Source organism: Oryx dammah, unplaced genomic scaffold, assembly GCF_014754425.2.
Source record: "Oryx dammah isolate SB20612 unplaced genomic scaffold, SCBI_Odam_1.1 HiC_scaffold_27, whole genome shotgun sequence".
In the NCBI taxonomy this organism is placed as follows: Eukaryota; Metazoa; Chordata; class Mammalia; order Artiodactyla; family Bovidae; genus Oryx; species Oryx dammah.
The window spans coordinates 59,672,156-59,690,601 of record NW_024070211.1 but is presented as its reverse complement, the minus strand read 5'-3'; the positions used below and the strand labels follow the sequence as shown (position 1 = coordinate 59,690,601).

Genomic DNA, 18,446 nt, shown 5'->3' with positions numbered 1-18,446 from the left:
TGGTAGCTCTAATTTTCTTGAAGAGATCTCTAGTGTTTCCCATTCTGTATAACTGTGCTGCCTAATGAAATAGCCACTAGCTACACACGGCTATTGAAATATGGCTAATACAACTTAGGAACTGAAGTTTTCATTTAAGTAAAATTAAATTTAAATAGACATAGTTGGCTAGTGGCTACCATATTGAATAATGTAGTTCTAGAATCTTTCCAAGTTTGATATACGTGACCCTCTCACCTAAGTATCTAAAAGTGCCTGGTTGTTTTATATGTATATGAATCAGTCCTTGTTCTGCAAGGGGCATAAATATTAGCTATCCTCCTTGGGACCAAACTTTATGGTTTTGGAATTCCAATATCTTCCTGCTTACCTTTCTCACTTCTTATGTAACTTCTGAACTTTGAAATGTGCAGCCAATACATTTTCTCATCCATGAGGACCTTCATGGCTCCACTCTTTATAAGGGGACATAGTTATAGCAGGACATCACAAAGATACTGTCTAAGTGAAGAGTATCAGAACCCTTCCAAGCAATAATACAGCTCTTTTCCATAGATACAGGCAGGTGTGTCCAAGGAGACACACTGTCACAAAGGCTATTAGTGTCTGTATTCCTTGGACTTCACCACTTCACTACAAGAACAAGACCTTAAGAGCTGAGCTGAGATGGAAATTCTTGTTCAAATTATTTCTGGGGCAATGATCTGGAGACAGTTTTTGCTGGAAGATGGCAGGTGGTGGAGGAAGCTAGAAAGATATGTGATCTCAACTGAAGTCTAGAGATACCAGGGGGAAGTTCTAGACCACAGATTGCACCATGAATATCAGTTGCCTTGAGGCATTGGGAACCACATTTAGAACCTTGTTCAGCTCAGTTCAGTTGCTCAGTCGTGTCCGACTCTTTGCAACCCCATGAATGGCAGCACACCAGGCCTGCCTGTCCATCATCAACTCCCAGAGTTCACTCAGGCTCACGTCCATCAAGTCAGTGATGCCATCCAGCCATCTCATCCTCTGTCGTCCCCTTCTCCTCCTGCCCCCAATCCCTCCCAGCATCAGAGTCTTTTCCAATGAGTCAGCTCTTCTCATGAGGTGGCCAAAGTACTCATCCATAATTGGGGTACACTAGGATGGGAAGTGGTAGAAGACAAAAGAAGGAACAGACAGTTCTAGTTGTCATTGAGCACATAGCTGGAGATTGACTCCATCTGCTGAAGGGGATCAGAGTGGAGCCCTAAGGACATCCCCAGCAGAACCACTTCTGACCCCAATAACTACACCTTCTCTTCTCTGCCTTCTTGACTTTCTATATCTTAAACATGGCTATGCCCTCCAGGAACCTTCAATCAATACTTGACCCCAGTGTCCTCCAGGTTTGTTGGTATAAGCCAAAGCGCATCCTACACAGTGGGATTGAGCTCACACACAGGGCTGGCTGGCTCATGGATGCATCATGGGTTAACTTCCCTTTCTTCCTTGCCTCATCTCCATTATCCTCACCTGGATTCCTAGGGTCAAGTTCCCAAGTGAATTGCTTACACTCAACTCCATGTCTCTTAGTTGACTTCTGAGGAAGCCAAACTAAGTAACCCACATAGAGTGCAAGCTTTCCCCTGCCTCCAACAAGTATTGCTCCTAGGGATTCCTTAATTATGATAACGGTCTCATTTGGATCCAAATTCTCCCTTTTACATGAATCTCCTTTTATGACTTTCCTTTTTTCTCCCTAAAATTGGCCTCAACATGGTCAAAAGGCAAATGAAAATATGCTCAACATCTCTAATTATTGGAGAATTGCAAATCAAAACTACAATGAGTTATCACCTCACACCTGTCAGAATGGCTGTCATTTAAAAAAAAAATCTACAAACAATAAATGCTGGAGAGGATGTGGAAAAAAGGAAACCCTCCTACACTATTTGTGGAAGTGTAAACTGGTACAACCACTATGGAAAACAGTATGGAGATTCCTTGAAAAACTAAAAATAGAACTACCATATGACCCAGCAATCCTGCTCCTGGGCACAAACTTGGAGAAAACCATATTTTGAAAAGATACTTGCACCCTAATGTTTATTGCAGCGCTGTTTACAATAGCCAAGACAAGGAAACAGTCTAATTGTTCAATAACAGATGGATGGATAAAGAAAAAGAGGTTCAACAATGGAATACTATTCAGCCATAAAAATGAAATAATACCATTAGTAGCAACATTGGATTGACCTAGAGCTTATCATACTAATTTCAGTAAGTCAGACAGACATAGACAAATGTCATAAGATATCACTTATAAGTGAAAGCTAATTAAAATGATACAGATGAATTTATTTACAAAATAGAAATAAACTCATTGACCTGTGAGAAATCAAAATTATGATTAGCAAAGGGGAAACATAGAGGGAAATGATAAATTAGCAGTTTGAGATTAACACATACACACTACTCTATATGGGACTTCCCAGGTGGCTCCGTGTTAAAAAAATCTGCCTGCCAATGTAGAAACTATGAGTTTGATCTCTGGGTCAGGAATATTCCCTGGAGAAGGGAATGGTAACCCACTCCAGTGCTCTTGCCTGGGAAATCTCATGGACAGAGGAGCCTGGCAAGGTAGAGTCCATGGAGTCACAAGAGTCGTACAGGTCTTAGTGACTAAACCACCACCACCCACTACTATATAGAAAATATATAATCAGGAAGGACTTGTTATCTAGCACAGGGAACTCTACTCAATATTCTGTAATAACATATAAGGGAAAATAATCTGAAAAAAGTGGAAATTCAGTCATGTCTGACTCTTTGTGAGCCCATATACTGAAGTACACCAGGCTTCCCTGTCCATCACTAACTCCTGGAGTTTACTCAAACTCATGTCCATCGAGTTGATGATGCCATCCAACCATTTCATCCTCTGTCGTCCCCTTCTCCTCCCACCTTCAATCTTTCCTAGCATCAGTGTCTTTTCCAGTGAGTCAGTTCTTCACATCAGGTGGCCAAAGTATTGAAGTTTCAGCTTCAGCATCAGTTCTTCCAATGCATATTCGGGACTGATTTCCTTTAGAATGGACTGGTTGGATCTCCTTGCAGAAGAATCTCAAGAGTCTTCTCCAAACCACAGTTCAAAAGCATCAATTATTCAGGATTCAGCTTTCTTTTTTTTTTAATTTTTATTTTTACTTTATTTTACTTTACAGTACTGTATTGGTTTTGCCATACACTGACATGAATCTGCCATGGGTGTACATGACTTCCAAAACCTGAACCCCTCTCCTACCTCCCACCCCATATCATCTCTCTGGATCATCCCCATGCACCAGCCCCAAGCATCCTGTATCCTGTATCGAACATAGACTGGTGATTCGTTTCTTACATGATAGTATACATGCTTCAGTGCCATTCTCCCAAATCATCCCACCCTCTCCCTCTCCCTCAGAGTCCAAAAGTCCATTCTATACATCTATGTCTCTTTTGCTGTCTCTCATACAGGGTTATCATTACCATCTTTCTAAATTCCATATATATGTATTAGTATACTGTATTGGTGTTTTTCTTTCTGGCTGACTTCACTCTGTATAATCGGCTCCAGTTTCATCCATCTCATTAGAACTGATTCAAATGTATTCTTTTTAATGGCTGAGTAATACTCCATTGTGTATATGTACCACAGCTTTCTTATCCATTCATCTGCTGATGGACATCTAGGTTGCTTCCATGTCCTGGCTATTATAAACAGTGCTGCGATGAACATTGGGGTAGATGTGTCTCTTTCAATTCTGGTTTCCTCAGTGTGTATGCCCAGCAGTGGGATTGCTGGGTCATATGGCAGTTCTATTTGCAATTTTTTAAGGAATCTCCACACTATTCTCCATAGTGGCTGTACTAGTTTGCATTCCTACCAACAGTGTAAGAGGGTTCCCTTTTCTCCACATCTTCTCCAGCATTTATTGCTTGCAGATTTTTGGATCGCAGCCATTCTGACTGGTGTGAAAGAGGCTCTTTAGTTCTTCTTTGCTTTCTGCCATAAGGGTGGTGTCATTTGCATATCTGAGGTTATTGATATTTCTCCCAGCAATCTTGATTCCAGCTTGTGCTTCATCCAGCCCAGCATTTCTCATGATGTACTCTGCATATAAGTTAAGTAAGCAGGGTGACAATATACAGCCTTGATGTACTCCATTCCCTATTTGTAACCAGTCTGTTATTCCATATCCAGTTCTAACTGTTGCTTCCTGTCCTGCATGCAGGTTTCTCAAGAGGCAAGTCAGGTGGTCTGGTGTTCCCATCTCTTGAAGAATTTTCCACAGTTCGTTGTGATCCACACAGTCGAAAGCTTTGAGTAATCAACAAAGCAGAAGTAGATGTTTTTCTGAAACTCTCTTTCTTTTTTGCTGATCCAATGGATGTTGGCAGCTTAATCTCTGGTTCCTATGAGCCATGCCGTGTAGGGCCACCCAAGATGGACAGGTCATGGTGGAGTGTTCTGACAAAACGTGGTCCACTGGAGCAGGGTATGGCAAACCGCTTCAGCATTCTTGCCTTGAGAACCCCATGAACAATATGAAAAGGCAAAAGGATAGGACACTGAAAGATGAACTCCCCAGGTTGGTAGGTGCCCAATATGCTACTGGAGATCAGTGGAGAAAAAACTCCAGAAAGACTGAAGACATGGAGCCAAAGCAAAAACAACACCCAGTTATGGGCATGATTGATGATGGAAGTAAAGTCTGATTCTGTAAAGAGCAATACTGCATAGGAACCTGGAATGTCAGGTCCATGAATCAAGGCAAATTGAAAGTAGTCAAACAGGAGATGGCAAGAGTGAACATAGACGTTTTAGGAATCAGTGAACTAAATTGCACTGGAATGGGTGAATTTAACTCCAGTGACCATTATATTTACTACTGTGGGCAAGAATCCTTTAGAAGAAATGGAGTAGCCATCATAGTCAACAAAAAAGTCTGAAATGCAGTACTTGGATGCAATCTCAATAAAGACAGAATGATCTCTGTTCATTTCCAAGGCAAACCCACAGGAATCCAAGTCTATGCCCTGACCAGTAATGCTGAAGAAGCTGAAGTTGAATGGTTCTATGAAGACCTACAAGACCTTTTACAATTAACACCCAAAAAAGATGTCCTTTTCCTTATAGGGGGCTTGAATGCAAAAGCAGGAAGTCAAGAAACACCTGGAGTAAAAGGCAAATTTGGCCTTGAAGTACAGAATGAAGCAGGGCAAATGCTAATAGAGCTTTGCAAGAGAATGCACTGGTCATATAAGTATGACTTAACTTTGCTGTACACCTGAAACTAACACAACACTGTAAACCAACTATTTGTTGTTCTTCTTTTAGTTGCTGAGTCATCTGACTCTTTTGTGACCCCATGGACTGTAGTCCAACAGGCTTCCCTGTCCATGATATTTCCCAAGCAAAAATACTGGAGTGGATTGCCATTTCCTTCTCCAGAGGATCTTTACCACCCAGAGACTGAATCTGTGTCTCCTGCATTGGCAATGGATTCTTTGTCACTGAGCCACCAGGGAAGCAAACCAACTATACTTAAAAATCAAATAAAAATTCAAGAAATAGGGCAACTCCAGATCTTCCTACTAGTTTTTACACATTTTGAAGCACACAGGGTGTTTGATTGAATTCTTACTTACTTTTCCCCCAAGAGGCTCCCTAGTCCCTAAATAAATGTGTGAATAGAAGTGTTGGAGCCCAGGCCAGAGCCATCCAGCAACACCTAGATCCTACCACACATGTCCATGGGCAAAATGATAATGCTCAGTTACCAGCCAGTGTGAAATTGCCCAGTTTCAGCCAATAGCCTTCCAGTGTCAGAAGTCCTTTCCCAGCCACATGTCCTGTTCTGCATGGAAGATCATCATGTGTTGTGTCTAGGTATTAAGGTTATGAGCATGTCTGTGAATCTTGATTTTACTCTTACCCACACTGCGTAAAGTGTACTATTTATAGGAGAATCCCAGTAGAGACCTGTGTATAACATTTTGTGCTCATTTCCAATGTTTGACATCAGTCCAGTCTTATTTCCCTTTCTGAGTTAGAAGTGGAAATCAGTGTAGAAATGGAGGTATTTCTGCCTTCTCTACCAGTTTTTCTGTTATGTGAGTGGAGCCTAGCCTAGCATGTAAAGTTAGGTATAAGTGCCATGGTTTGCAAGGTTGAATAGGGAACTGGATCTCTTCTCTTACTTAAACCTTGCTTAGAATTCTCCCTAAGAATAGCTACTTGTTTACTTAAAATATTGATCCCTGTTGAAACCTCAGGTAGGGTTGAGAAATCTGCAAAAGTTGGTTGGAGATCAGTGTCTTATATAGTCTGGGTAAGCTAGGTAACCCTTTAAGCCTAGCTTATTCCCTGGTAAATGGAAGTTAAAATATTATTGCTGATGGCTATAAGAATCAAGTGAGACACTGAAAAAGAGGTAAAGTGTAGATTATGTTTTTAGAGACAATTGCTATCATAAACAAGGGAGAAGGTGAGCATGCTCTGTCTATGTTGCTGAGAGGCCATGCAGCTGACTGGTTAAGAATTTGGCTCTGAGTCCCAGTTTTCTGAGTTTGAATTTCCTGTTCTGCCACTGATTAATTGTGTGATCTTGGAAAAGCTGACCAACAATTCTGTCTCAGCTTTTCCTTCTGTTAAGTGGGGATAGTGATACTAGCATCAATCATGCAGAGCTCCTGGGATGGTAAGTGAGGTCATGGTTATCAAGTGCTTGCAGTTGTATTGTGTGCTGAGAAAGGACTGTCCTACAGTCAATTAATATTGTGAGTGAGTGAACACTCAAGGGCATATAGAAAGGGTATGATGATCAGAGGCAAAAGGATTAATTGGTAGTGAGAAAAAAAAAATTGTCCAGGCAAGAACAGAGATGGGTATTTCTGAATCACAAATTTTGAGATTTCCTTTTTAATTTTAAGTCTGACTTTAAGTTACCATCTGTTTTTAGGGGTGAGAGATTGGGGATCAAATTGCAGGAATGTCCATCTTTAGATCCAGAGGCAATTTCATGTTGCTTTTTCATTTGTAATCATCAAGAATAGCATGTTGGGTTTAAACTAACTTGGATCATGAAACAAATGAAGAATTCTACTCTTCTCAGTAAAATAGTAGAACTGAAACTTTAGAAGCGCTTTCATCCAGTGTCTCCCAAACCACTCAGCATGTCATGAATACCTTTCTCAAGATACAGATTTCTGGTTAGGCCCCTGCATCAGTTATCAAGGAGTGAGCCAAAGAATTTGTCATCTTCACAAGCACTCCAGGTGCTTTCTGATGATGGAGCACATTTGAGAATCTCATCTGATCTAACCTCAGGACCTGAGCTGGATCTTGAACCAGATCTCTTGGATTTCATTTCCATCTTCTCCCCTAAAGTAAAATCACATAGTATGTAGAGTATGATGCTTGGGGTTTGCTAAGAACAAACTAAGTGATAATCTTCAAATTATTCAGGATCCCATGTTCTAGATTCTATACAAATTTAAGGTGAAGTTATTTTTCCCTTCTTTTCCTTTGAAATTTCATTAAATTTCTTTTAATTCAAAATGTAGGATTTGTGGGAATTGTAACTACTGATTATTGATACAGCAGCCACAATTACAGAGACCCCTGCCTAAGTTAATACCTGCAACATGCCAAGTGCAGGTTTCTCTGTGTATGTTACATCTCAACCTGGAGAACAGTTAAGAAATAGAAAGCTAGTGTGTGTACAGTGTGTCTTAAGAGTAACTGCAAATAGTATCTTCAGGCTACTCTCATCATTTGTGAAAACACATTTATTGTTTGGTGGAAGGAGCAAAATTTTTTCCATTGTAACCACAGCAACCCTGAGTGTCTTGCCTGTTAGCTGTAATGCTGGGAGCATCTTCAAAAGCAGGGGAAAGGCCTTGGCAATTATCACCCAGAGAGTGACCCTTCATTTTAAGAGCTTAGGCAGAAGCTCCTAGGTTTGGAAACTATTTAACTTGATGTGTTAATGAATACTAACATTAATTATTCTAATTTGGTTAATTTGGGGAGGATTAATAAGCTCTGGTGGAGAAGGCAATGGCAGCCCACTCCAGTACCCTTGCCTGGCAAATCCCGTGGACGGAGGACCCTGGTAGGCTGCAGTCCATGGGGTCGCTAAGAGTCGGACACGACTGAGCAACTTCACTTTCACTTTTTACTTTCATGCATTGGAGAAGGAAATGGCAACCCACTCCAGCGTTCTTGCCTGGAGAATCCCAGGGATGGGGGAAACCTGTGGGCTGCCATCTATGGGGTCGCACAGAGTCGGACATGACTGAAGCGACTTAGCAGTAGCAGCAATAAGCTGTAATTTTCTACTGTGGGCAAAAGGAAGCTGTGATTTTCTTTAGACAAATTTGAAGGAATATTTTCACCATTACCCAGTCCCCCTTTTGTTTTGTTTGGATTTGGTTTGGGTCAATCTTTTGTGATTGTATTCTTTGCGAGATAGTGGGGAAAATGACTTATTTTCTTTCTTCTATCGCTGACATAAATTATCATATATAACTATAATAAGTATACTTAGAATAAATGAAGGAAAAACACTAAAGTGGACAAGGAAGTCTAATTGTGGACACAAGGGTAAAAGGAAATAGGTAACATTTGAGAATTTTGTATCAAAAATTGTGATGGTCACACAGAGTTCTATATTATACCACTGGTTCTCAAGTCACTACATATATTCTTCATGCAATAAGCAATGTACAAATGAGTCTTGGTTTATAAAAGAAACACATGCTGATAATAAAAATTAGGTTATATGCAAAAATCATAGAAGAATAAAATTACTCATATTTTCATCTCTCAGAAGAAATCACCATACATATTTCTTTTTTATCATGCTTTAATATTGTTGAGGTGATACAACTTACAAAACCTTGCTTTTTTCACTCAAGAAGAGACAGGTCTCATGAAATGGGCAGCAGGAAAAATTGAGTTGAAATAAAGAGTAGGTTCAGAATAATTGTAGATTTCTTGGAAAAATAATATCTCCTCCTACTTGGGCCTCTCTGTCAGTTTTGAGAAGTTGAGCGAGGATAGCATCGATTGGGAACCATGGACATATTGGTTACAGCAATGTTGATTGATAAAAATATACTTCTTGAACTAGCAGCTCAGAATTTCTACTTGAATGTCTCCTCCCTGTGTTTTCCTTCTTTATTGATTTTTGGGCTGTTAGAGGGTTTTTCTGTTACATAATTGTCTCAAATAGCAGTGCTAGAGTCATGAGTCCCAGGTGTTTTACAAATGCTGGATCTCAGTTTCCTCAACTATAATATAGGCATTATTCTATTTATTCCACAGGATATTCTATATGCATTAAGGTAGGTTAAACTGCAGTGTCAAATAGATTTCAACATGCAATAGCTTAAACAAGATAAGTCTTTAGTTCTCATTAATAATGTAGTTAACATGTGATGGTGCAAGAATCTAACATCTTTCCATGCTGAGATCCTGACAGCTTCTAGGTCCTTGTTGGCTGCCTCCATCAGTGGTGACAGGAGAAAGCAAGTAGGGAAGAGACCTGATGGCCTGCAGGTGGCATATCTTCTTTCCACTCACATTTTTATTGGGGAGAACTTGTCCATAAGGGTATAACTTGAATGGTATTGGGAGCTAAAAAGTGCAGTTAATCCATCCACCCTCCACAGTCCTATTACTACAAAAGGAGGAGATAATGGATATTAGTGACTATTCAGCACTGTATTCACGTCTTGCAAAACACTGAATAAAAGACATACAGAGTGAGAACTGAGCATACTTCCTTTCTTTCTTTCCCTGCACTTGAATCTACTCAGGGGAGTAAAAAAAATTATTATCAAACAAAAGGTTAAAAGTACTGTTGCTGAAATTTGGCCAGATTGACTCTCAGAGAATGACTTGGATGAAGTAAAAAGAAATAGATTTATTGAAGGCCCATGTTTATTGAAGAAGTCCAGGCAACTAGTGTTTAAAAGACCCGAATACCCCAAAGGATTTCAGAGACAGGGTCTTAAAGACAAGTGAGAGAGGGGGGTCCTGTGTGGATGATCAGCTCATGGATATTCTTCTGATTGATTGGTGGTGAGGTAATTGTAAGTCAGCATCATCAAATTTCTGGTTCTAATTTGTCTTGAGTCTACATGCTTATGAACAGCATATCATGAATTTCTTCCAGCTGGTGGGGATTGCGACCCCATGGACTGCAGCCTACGCCCCTCCGCCTATGGGATTTTCCAGGCAAGAACACTGGAGTGGGTTGCCATGTCCTTCTCCAATACATGAAAATGAGAAGTGAAAGTGAAGTTGCTCAGTCGTGTCTGACTCTTAGCGACCCCATGGACTGCAGCCTACCAGGCTCCTCCACCCATGGGATTTTCCAGGCAAGAGTATTGGAGTAGGTTGCCATTGCCTTCTCCATAAATATCTGCAAAACAGCTCAAAGAATGTGACTCAGACTATAGTGCTTGAGGAGGAGCTAAAGTTCCTTGACTTTGTTTAATGGCTAAAGTGTTATTATTTTGCTTCACTTCCTATTTTCCTTTCTTTCTGTGTTTTCTCATTTCTCTAATTAAATTTATTTGTCTGTAAGTTTTGTCTACAGACAAATGGCAGGCAAAGGACATGGGGTTGGGGTGGGGGGTCTATTCTGAGAAGGCCTTATTGGGACATGCTCAGTTAGAGTCATTGTTGTTTAGTGACTAAGTCATGTCCACCTCTTTGTGACCCCATGGACTGTAGCACGCCAGGCTTCCCTGTTCTCCACTATCTTCTGCTGCTGCTGCTGCTAAGTCGCTTCAGTCATGTCCGACTCTGTGCGACCCTATAGATGGCAGCCCACCAGGCTTCCCCATCCCTGGGATTCTCCAGGCAAAAACACTGGAGTGGGTTGCCATTTCCTTCTCCAATGCATGAAAGTAAGAAGTGAAAATGAAATCACTCAGTCCTGTCTGACTCTTAGCGACCCCGTGGACTGCAACCTACCAGGCTCTTCCGTCCATGGATTTTCCAGGCAAGAGTACTGGAGTGGTGTGCCATTGCCTTCTCCACTATCTCCTAGAGTTTGATCAAATTCATATCCATTGAGTCTGTGATGTTATCTAACCATCTCATCCTCTATTGACCCCTTTTGCTTTTGCCTTCGATCTTTCCCAGCATCAGGGTCTTTTCCAATGAGTCAGTTTTTCACATCAGGTGGACAAAGTATTGGAGCCTCAGCTTCAGCAAGAGTCTTTTCAATGAATATTCAGGGTTGATTTCCTTTAGAATTGACTGGTTACATCTCCTACTGTCCAAGGTACTCTCAAGAGTCTTCTCCAGCACTACAATTCAAAAGCATCAATTCTTTCATCATAGTACTAGCTAATTATTGGGAGATAATTGATTTATAACTGGTAGAATATGCCTTATGGCCAACGTAAGGCCCACTTCATGTTCTATGCCCATTTTGTTCACAAGCCTGTTCCCAGGTAGTGTCAAGCTCTCTCTGCAATGAGCAGCCAGATGGGAGTCATAAAGTTCTCAGTACCAAGAATGGGTCCAATTGACTCCTCCTGAGATGGCAAGAATGTAGTCTGGGACATGACTAAAATGATTTTCAGTGACATAGGTTGAAATCAAAAGGAATTTATTGGTTCAGTCAGTCAGTTCAGTTCAGTCGCTCAGTCGTGTCCGACTCTTTGTGACCCCATGAATCGCAGCACTCCAGGCCTCCCTGTTCATCACCATCTCCCGGAGTTCACTCAGACTCACGTCCATCAAGTCTGTGATGCCATCCAGCCATCTCATCCTCGGTCGTCCCCTTCTCCTCCTGCCCCCAATCCCTCCCAGCATCAGAGTCTTTTCCAATGAGTCAACTCTTCGCATAAGGTTAACCCTTCTAAAATAAAATTCCAATGAGTCAGCCAATCCAATACTCTGAGCAAGGTTCTTAATAAAAGGTTCTTATTTCTTTTTTCTTTAGTTGAAGTATAGTTGATTAACAATGTTATGTTAGTTTCAAGTGTACAGCACAGTGAATCAATTATATATCCATATATATCTATTTTTTTTCAAATTATTTTCTATTATAGGTTATCACAGAACATTGAGTATAGTTCCCTGTGCTATATATTAAAAATAGATCTTTGTTCTCATAGTATATATCTGTTAATCCCTAACTCTTAATTTATGCATCCCCCCTTTTCCCTTAACAGCCATAAATTTGTTTTCTATGTTAGCAAGTCTATTTTTGTTTTATATACTGCATTCATTTGTAACTTTATTTTAGATTCTACATATAAACAATATCATATGATATTTGTTTTTGTCTGGCTTACATCACTTAGTATGATAATCTCTAGGTCCATTCATGTTGCTGCAAATGGCGTTATTCCATCCTTCTCTATGGATGAGTAATATTCCATTCTATATATGTACCACATCTTCCTTATTCACTATCAGTTCATGGACACTTATGTTGCTTACATATCTTGGTTATTGTAAATAATGCTACCATGAACATTGGGGTACATCCATAGCATAAACATTCTACAATAGGTCCCACTCAGGATTCAGATGCCTTGTAGACTCTTGGGTCAGTAAGAATGAATACATACCTCTTTGTTCCTATGTAAAATGAAAACAGAAAATTTAGGCCACAAGTCTTCCAAAGAAGGAAGAAATTATATGGATCTTCTGCAGAGTTCCAGTGTGTCACATGATAAAATTCCAGGGCCCAAAGGCTTAGGTTTATATGCTAGAAAGTTCCTGTTTGTCAAACATATGGACTCACAGGGAGACTCACAGTTGGGACCTTCTCTTTCATGTCTCTCTGATATGTTGCATGTGCTGTTTACTTGGCCCTTGGTTTCTCCAACTTTGTCTCACCTTGTGTGCTGGGAAAATGACCATGCTTCCTTCAGCCTGCAGCTCCACTATCACTCTGTCTTGGTCTTTCTGATCACCTACTGAGGCATTCTGTATCTGTGTTTCTATTGAACCTTGTGTTTACTTCACTGAAGGTTTTCTTTCACATCACATTACATATTTTTGTTTGTGTGTCCCTCTCTCTCATTACCCAGCACACTCCTGATGATTAGTGAGGATCTGTTGTATGAATGATCACTAACTTTTCAAAGACATAGTTAATGATCCTGAATCTTTGCATCCACAGAAAAATGTCTGGCCCATGGCAGATCCACAGCATGTATTTGGAGAGAGCTAAGGATCAGTGAAAAGAAAGAGAAGAATGAAAGAAGAAAGCAAAGAAGGGAACAAAAAAAGACCAGTCAGACAGAGGATATAAGTCATATTAAAGGTTAAGGTTGTAAAAAAATAGAAAGTAGATCAAATAAATCCCATTAGGAATCCAGAAGAAGAAAACTATAATAATAGACCAAAAAAGGGAAAAATCATAGAAGAAACAACATTTGAGTTAAATCTTAAACCACACAAGAGAATTTAATGGAAGGGAACAATGAAAATTGGGTCAAGAATGTTTTGTGCATCACTGTCTACAATAGCCAAGACATAGAAGCAGCCTAAATATCCATTGACAGATTAATGCATAAAGATGATGTGGTTTATGCATACAAGGGAATACTACTCAGCCATAAAAAAAGAATGAAATAATATCATTTGCCATTTGGATGGACCTAGAGATTATCATCGAAGAAGGCAATGGCACTCCACTCCAGTACTCTTGCCTGGAAAATCCCATGGACAGAGGAGCCTGGTAGGCTGCAGTCCATGGGGTAGCGAAGAGTCGGACACGACTGAGCGATTTCAGTTTCACTTTTCACTTTCATGCACTGGAGAAGGAAATGGCAACCCACTCCAGTGTTCTTGCCTGGAGAATCCCAGGGACAGGGGAGCCTGGTGGGCTGCTGTCTATGGAGCCGCACAGAGTCGGACACAACTGAAGCGACTTAGCAGCAGCAGCAGCAATTATCATAGGGCTTCCCTGGCAGCTCAACTGGTAAAGAATCCACCTGCAATTAAGGTGACCCCAGTTCAATTCCTGGGCCAGGAAGATCCCCCAGAGAAGGAATGGGCTGCCCACTCTAGTATTCATGGTCTTCACTGGTGTTTCAGATGGTAAAGAATCACTTGCAATGTGGGAGACCTGGGTTCGATCCCTGGGTTGGGAAGATCCCCTGGAGGAGGGCATGGCAACCCACTCCAGTATTCTTGCCTGGAAAATCCCATGGATAGAGGAGCTTGGCAGGCTACAGTCTATAGGGTCACAAAGAGTTGGACATTACTGAGTGACTAAGCACAGCACAGCAGAGAGATTATCATACAAAGTGAAATCATAGAAAGATAAATATCATATGATATCACTTACATGTGGGATATAAAAATGTCATATAGATGAATGTATATACAAAACAAAAATAGACTCATAGACATAGAAAACAGTCATGGTTACCAAGAGAAAACATGGTGGAGGGGGATAAATCAGGAATTTTGGAATAGCATACAGATCATACACTATATAGGACCTATTGTATAGCACAGGGAACTCTATTCAATATTCTGTGATAACCTAATTGATTTAACCTATAAGGGGAAATAATCTGAAAAAGAATGAATATACGTATAACTGAATCACTTTGCTGCACTCCAGAAACAAATGCAACATTATAAATCAATTTATAATCCAATACAATTTTTTAAAGTACCAGGGGTTTATGAAGAGAGGTAGGACATGTTTTGGGGTTATAAAGACGTTTTAGCTGAACATTGTTTTTTTGCTTTGTTTTGTTTTTCTCTTTGAGAGGTGAAAGTCGTGGCTCTGTGAGATGTTGCTACAGCTCTCTCTCTCTGATCCTGTTCCAGGAACTGGCGGTTGGTCCCCAGCAGATTCCAATGCTCAGCAGTGGCTCCAGATGGACCTGGGAAACAGAGTGGAGATTACAGCAGTGGCCACGCAGGGAAGATACGGAAGCTCTGACTGGGTGACGAGCTACAGCCTGATGTTCAGTGACACAGGACGCAACTGGAAACAGTACAAGCAAGAAGACAGCATCTGGGTAGGACATCTTTTCTCCTCAGCTGAATAAAAATGAGATGCGATCATGGTAACCAGGGAACGTTTCTGTCATTTTCCTCTATGCAGATTGCCAGTAGCTTGAGAACTATTGAATGCCCATTCAGAAATAATTAGACTTTGTCTAAGTCCTATCTCCAGCATGACTCCAGTTCATAGGGAAATGAGGATATCTGTTACTAAAAGTTGAGTGTTTTCCTTTTTCTGGTAACTTGGGAAGTTCACTGACTGGGCCTCAGTTCTTTCTTCAATAAAAACAATTACACCACAGAAGTCTTATTGTTAATGAGAAGGTATTGGTTGACTGAGCATGCATTTATTATTTATTTATTATTTGCCAAGTACTTTATGTACCTTGCAATGATGGAATTGGCTCAGTTATGTAACTCAACCAAAGTTATCCAATTCGTGAATCTTGACTTGGAACTCCATAGCCTGGTCTGATTTTAAAGCCACTATGTTCCCCTGCTTCTATTCAAGTTTTGAAAGCAATTTAAAAGTTTATAAATACAAAACAAATATAAATTTTAGAATGATTTTGCGTTTATAAACAATCTTCAGCTTGGAAGTAAAGGACAGTTTGGTCCAAGTTGTAGAAAAAGAATTCCTTCCACACCCCTAGACCCAAGCTCTTGACCCCAAAGAATACCTGAAAGACTGTCCCCAAATTACAAGGTGGGGAAAGGGAGTTAGAGACAGAGAGCAAAAGGCACCCAGAGGAGATTTCAGAAACTCATGCACTAAATAAAATAATGTATTCATTCATGTTGCTTTTACTTTAGGGAAGAAAACCTCATGAGAGATTTATTTTTTTCTAAATGTATGTACTTAAAATGTGAAGATTTGGCAGTTGATCACATTATCTTTTCTTCTCATAATCTTCTCAGATTTTTTCCCCTTAAATCAATCCCAATTATACTTTCAAATTGATGTTGCACATGCATTTTTTTATATTGCTCTCATTCTTTTGGAAAAAAAGAGTCTATTTTATATTCACTGTTATTTGTTAATTGCCCACACATCACTATTCTTAATTGAAATAATAGTAAAGTGTGGATTAAGATTAGTTATGGCAGACTGACTCTGGAGGATATTAGAGTAGTCATCTTTATTTTGAGTTGTTTGTCATATTAGGTGGCAACATTTATACAGAACATGGATTTTTTTTTTCATTTTACAAATAGTCTCTTTTGGAGACTAGTATTTTTTTCTTTTCAACTTTGAAGGCCCCATAAATTTTACAGGTTTTTTTAAAGTTTGTTTTTAGTTTGAAAAGAGAAAGAAATACCCTTTCCATTTTGAAGAGCAATTTTAAGGTTTTATGTTGACTTGAGAGGGATAGATAGACATGAGGTAATTTATTTTCTTTGGCATTTTCAATCAGAACTTGTTGTTTCTCAGATTGAATTGAAGTTTTGAGGTCTTTTGTTTAAATATTTTTTAAATCCTGAGCTTCATTTTCTTTAGAATAAAATAACTTGCTTTCAGCTTATCATATGGATCAGGACATAGTTCAAGGATGAACAGTTTCTCTGGGCTTGCTTCCACAAAATCCCAAGCCCCTTAAAGGCAGGGGTCTGTCTTATAGGTCCTTGCAGCCTCCATGACAATTGTTATTGGAGATGTAACATGAACTATTTTTTTTGATGATATTGCAAGAACTGCAGAATTACCAGGACTTTCAGAATTGGAGGGAAGGAGACTGTTCTGTCCCTTACCTCAGCCTCAAAATAGCCTTGATCTTTGGAAGGAGGCAAAAGATGCTAGGTGGGCATAGGCGAAGAGGCAGGAAAACATTGTACGTAGCACAGTGGTAAATTCTAGCTGAGGCCTCCCCAGAGACACTTACAATGCCTTCAGGGCATTTGGGAGAGGCTGTAGCTTCAGGACCAAATTGTCAGATGCAGATTACCAGGAGGGAAAAAGATCTGTGAAGGGATCATCACCACTCCAGTCACAGTGGGCGAGGACATCCATGCACAGTAACAAGGCTCAAATGTTGAAGAAAAAAATGCATGCCCACTTGTATCACTATTGAGGATGCTAACAGCTACTGAACAAAAATCACACATTTAATTTGTAAGAAAATGTCACTCTATATACATACAAAGGTGTTATAAATTCTGGAGATTCAGTATGAACATCTCTCTAAACAAGAGGCATGAGGCCTACAGAGACCCATCCAAGCTCACATAACCAGACTTTGGTGATGCCAGACTGCAAAACTAAGATTGGGTCCTAAATATACTCTATTGCCAAACTGTACTTTCTATTACTTCTTTACAATACTTGATTTTTTTTCTAATTTTCACAAAACTGATCTACTTTTCTCACCTTAACCTTTTTCAGATCCACTGCAAAAGAAGAATGGTAAACTCTATTGTCTATTTCATGTGCTACTTTTAAAACATAAAACTGAGAAAGCACTAATGCGATCTGTGTTTTTTGCACATTTTAAATAGTGCTCAAATTCTCTGAAACTGTATATAGGCCTTATAGAAGGCCATCAAACATAGACTCAGAGTATTTTATCAAACATTTCATAAGCATATGTAAGATCTGACTTGTACCTACTATTCATTGATATTTCTATCAGATCGTATTATTGAATAAATAGGTTACCGTGAGAGTTTTTTCTTTTTTTTATTTTAAATTGAAAATTATAAATCAGACTATAGATTCACCAGAGTTAATCCTGATAAACAAGATGAAAGCAATAGCCAAACAAGCAAGTTTAAAAAAAAATTATTTAAATGATTTAACTTTTCAGAAAAAAGTCAGTACCCCACAACATCAATACAAAGTATCGACTTGATTAAGAATGCTGTATCACAGAAGTAGAAAATCTTTTGAATGAGACTTTCACAAGTCTTTTGAAGATCTTCAATTTTCAAATGAGATGGAGTTTGTAATGTTTATTTAAAGTTGATTTACTAAGTTTGTAATAAAACTATAGCATTGAACCCCTCGGATGGAATACCAATTTATTAGTACTCAAGAGGTTTATTTTATTTTGCAAAGTTTATTTCAGAACAAAAATCCTGGAAATACACTTGCACAACATACAGGAGTAAATATGCATGCTCTAAAAAAATCTAATTTCTGGAATTTCTGATCTGGCACTGAATGGAATATTCAGGAATGAGGCCAGTAAGCAGCTGCTTAATGATGTACTATGATTTATGAGTAAGCCAGAGTCCCCATTTCACTAAAAAATCAGATGTGAAAGTGTCTCAGGGACAAGCTTAGCAAGACTTTTACAGTCTTCAATTCAGTTCAGTTCACTTCAGTCTCTCAGTTGTGTCCAACTCTTTGCGAACCCATGGACTGCAGCACACCAGGCCTCCTTGTCTATCACCAGCTCCCAGAGACCAAACTCATGTCCATCGAGTTGGTGAT

General features: G+C 39.6%; 1 protein-coding gene across 6 annotated transcripts in view; it reads left to right on the top strand.

Annotated features, from left to right (window-relative positions):
* Positions 1-18,446, top strand: part of CNTNAP5 (contactin associated protein family member 5) — a 1,071,087-nt gene that overhangs the window by 238,710 nt on the left and 813,931 nt on the right. For 4 of the 6 annotated variants that reach the window (XM_040228922.1, XM_040228923.1, XM_040228924.1 and 1 more), the window contains exon 1: positions 14,695-15,030. In XM_040228922.1, coding sequence (XP_040084856.1) covers positions 14,800-15,030 — 231 coding nt within the window. In that variant the 5' untranslated portion in view covers positions 14,695-14,799. Of the gene's footprint in view, positions 1-14,694; positions 15,031-18,446 lie in introns of those variants that run through there. The other 2 variants (XM_040228920.1, XM_040228919.1) reach the window with 1 other exon arrangement.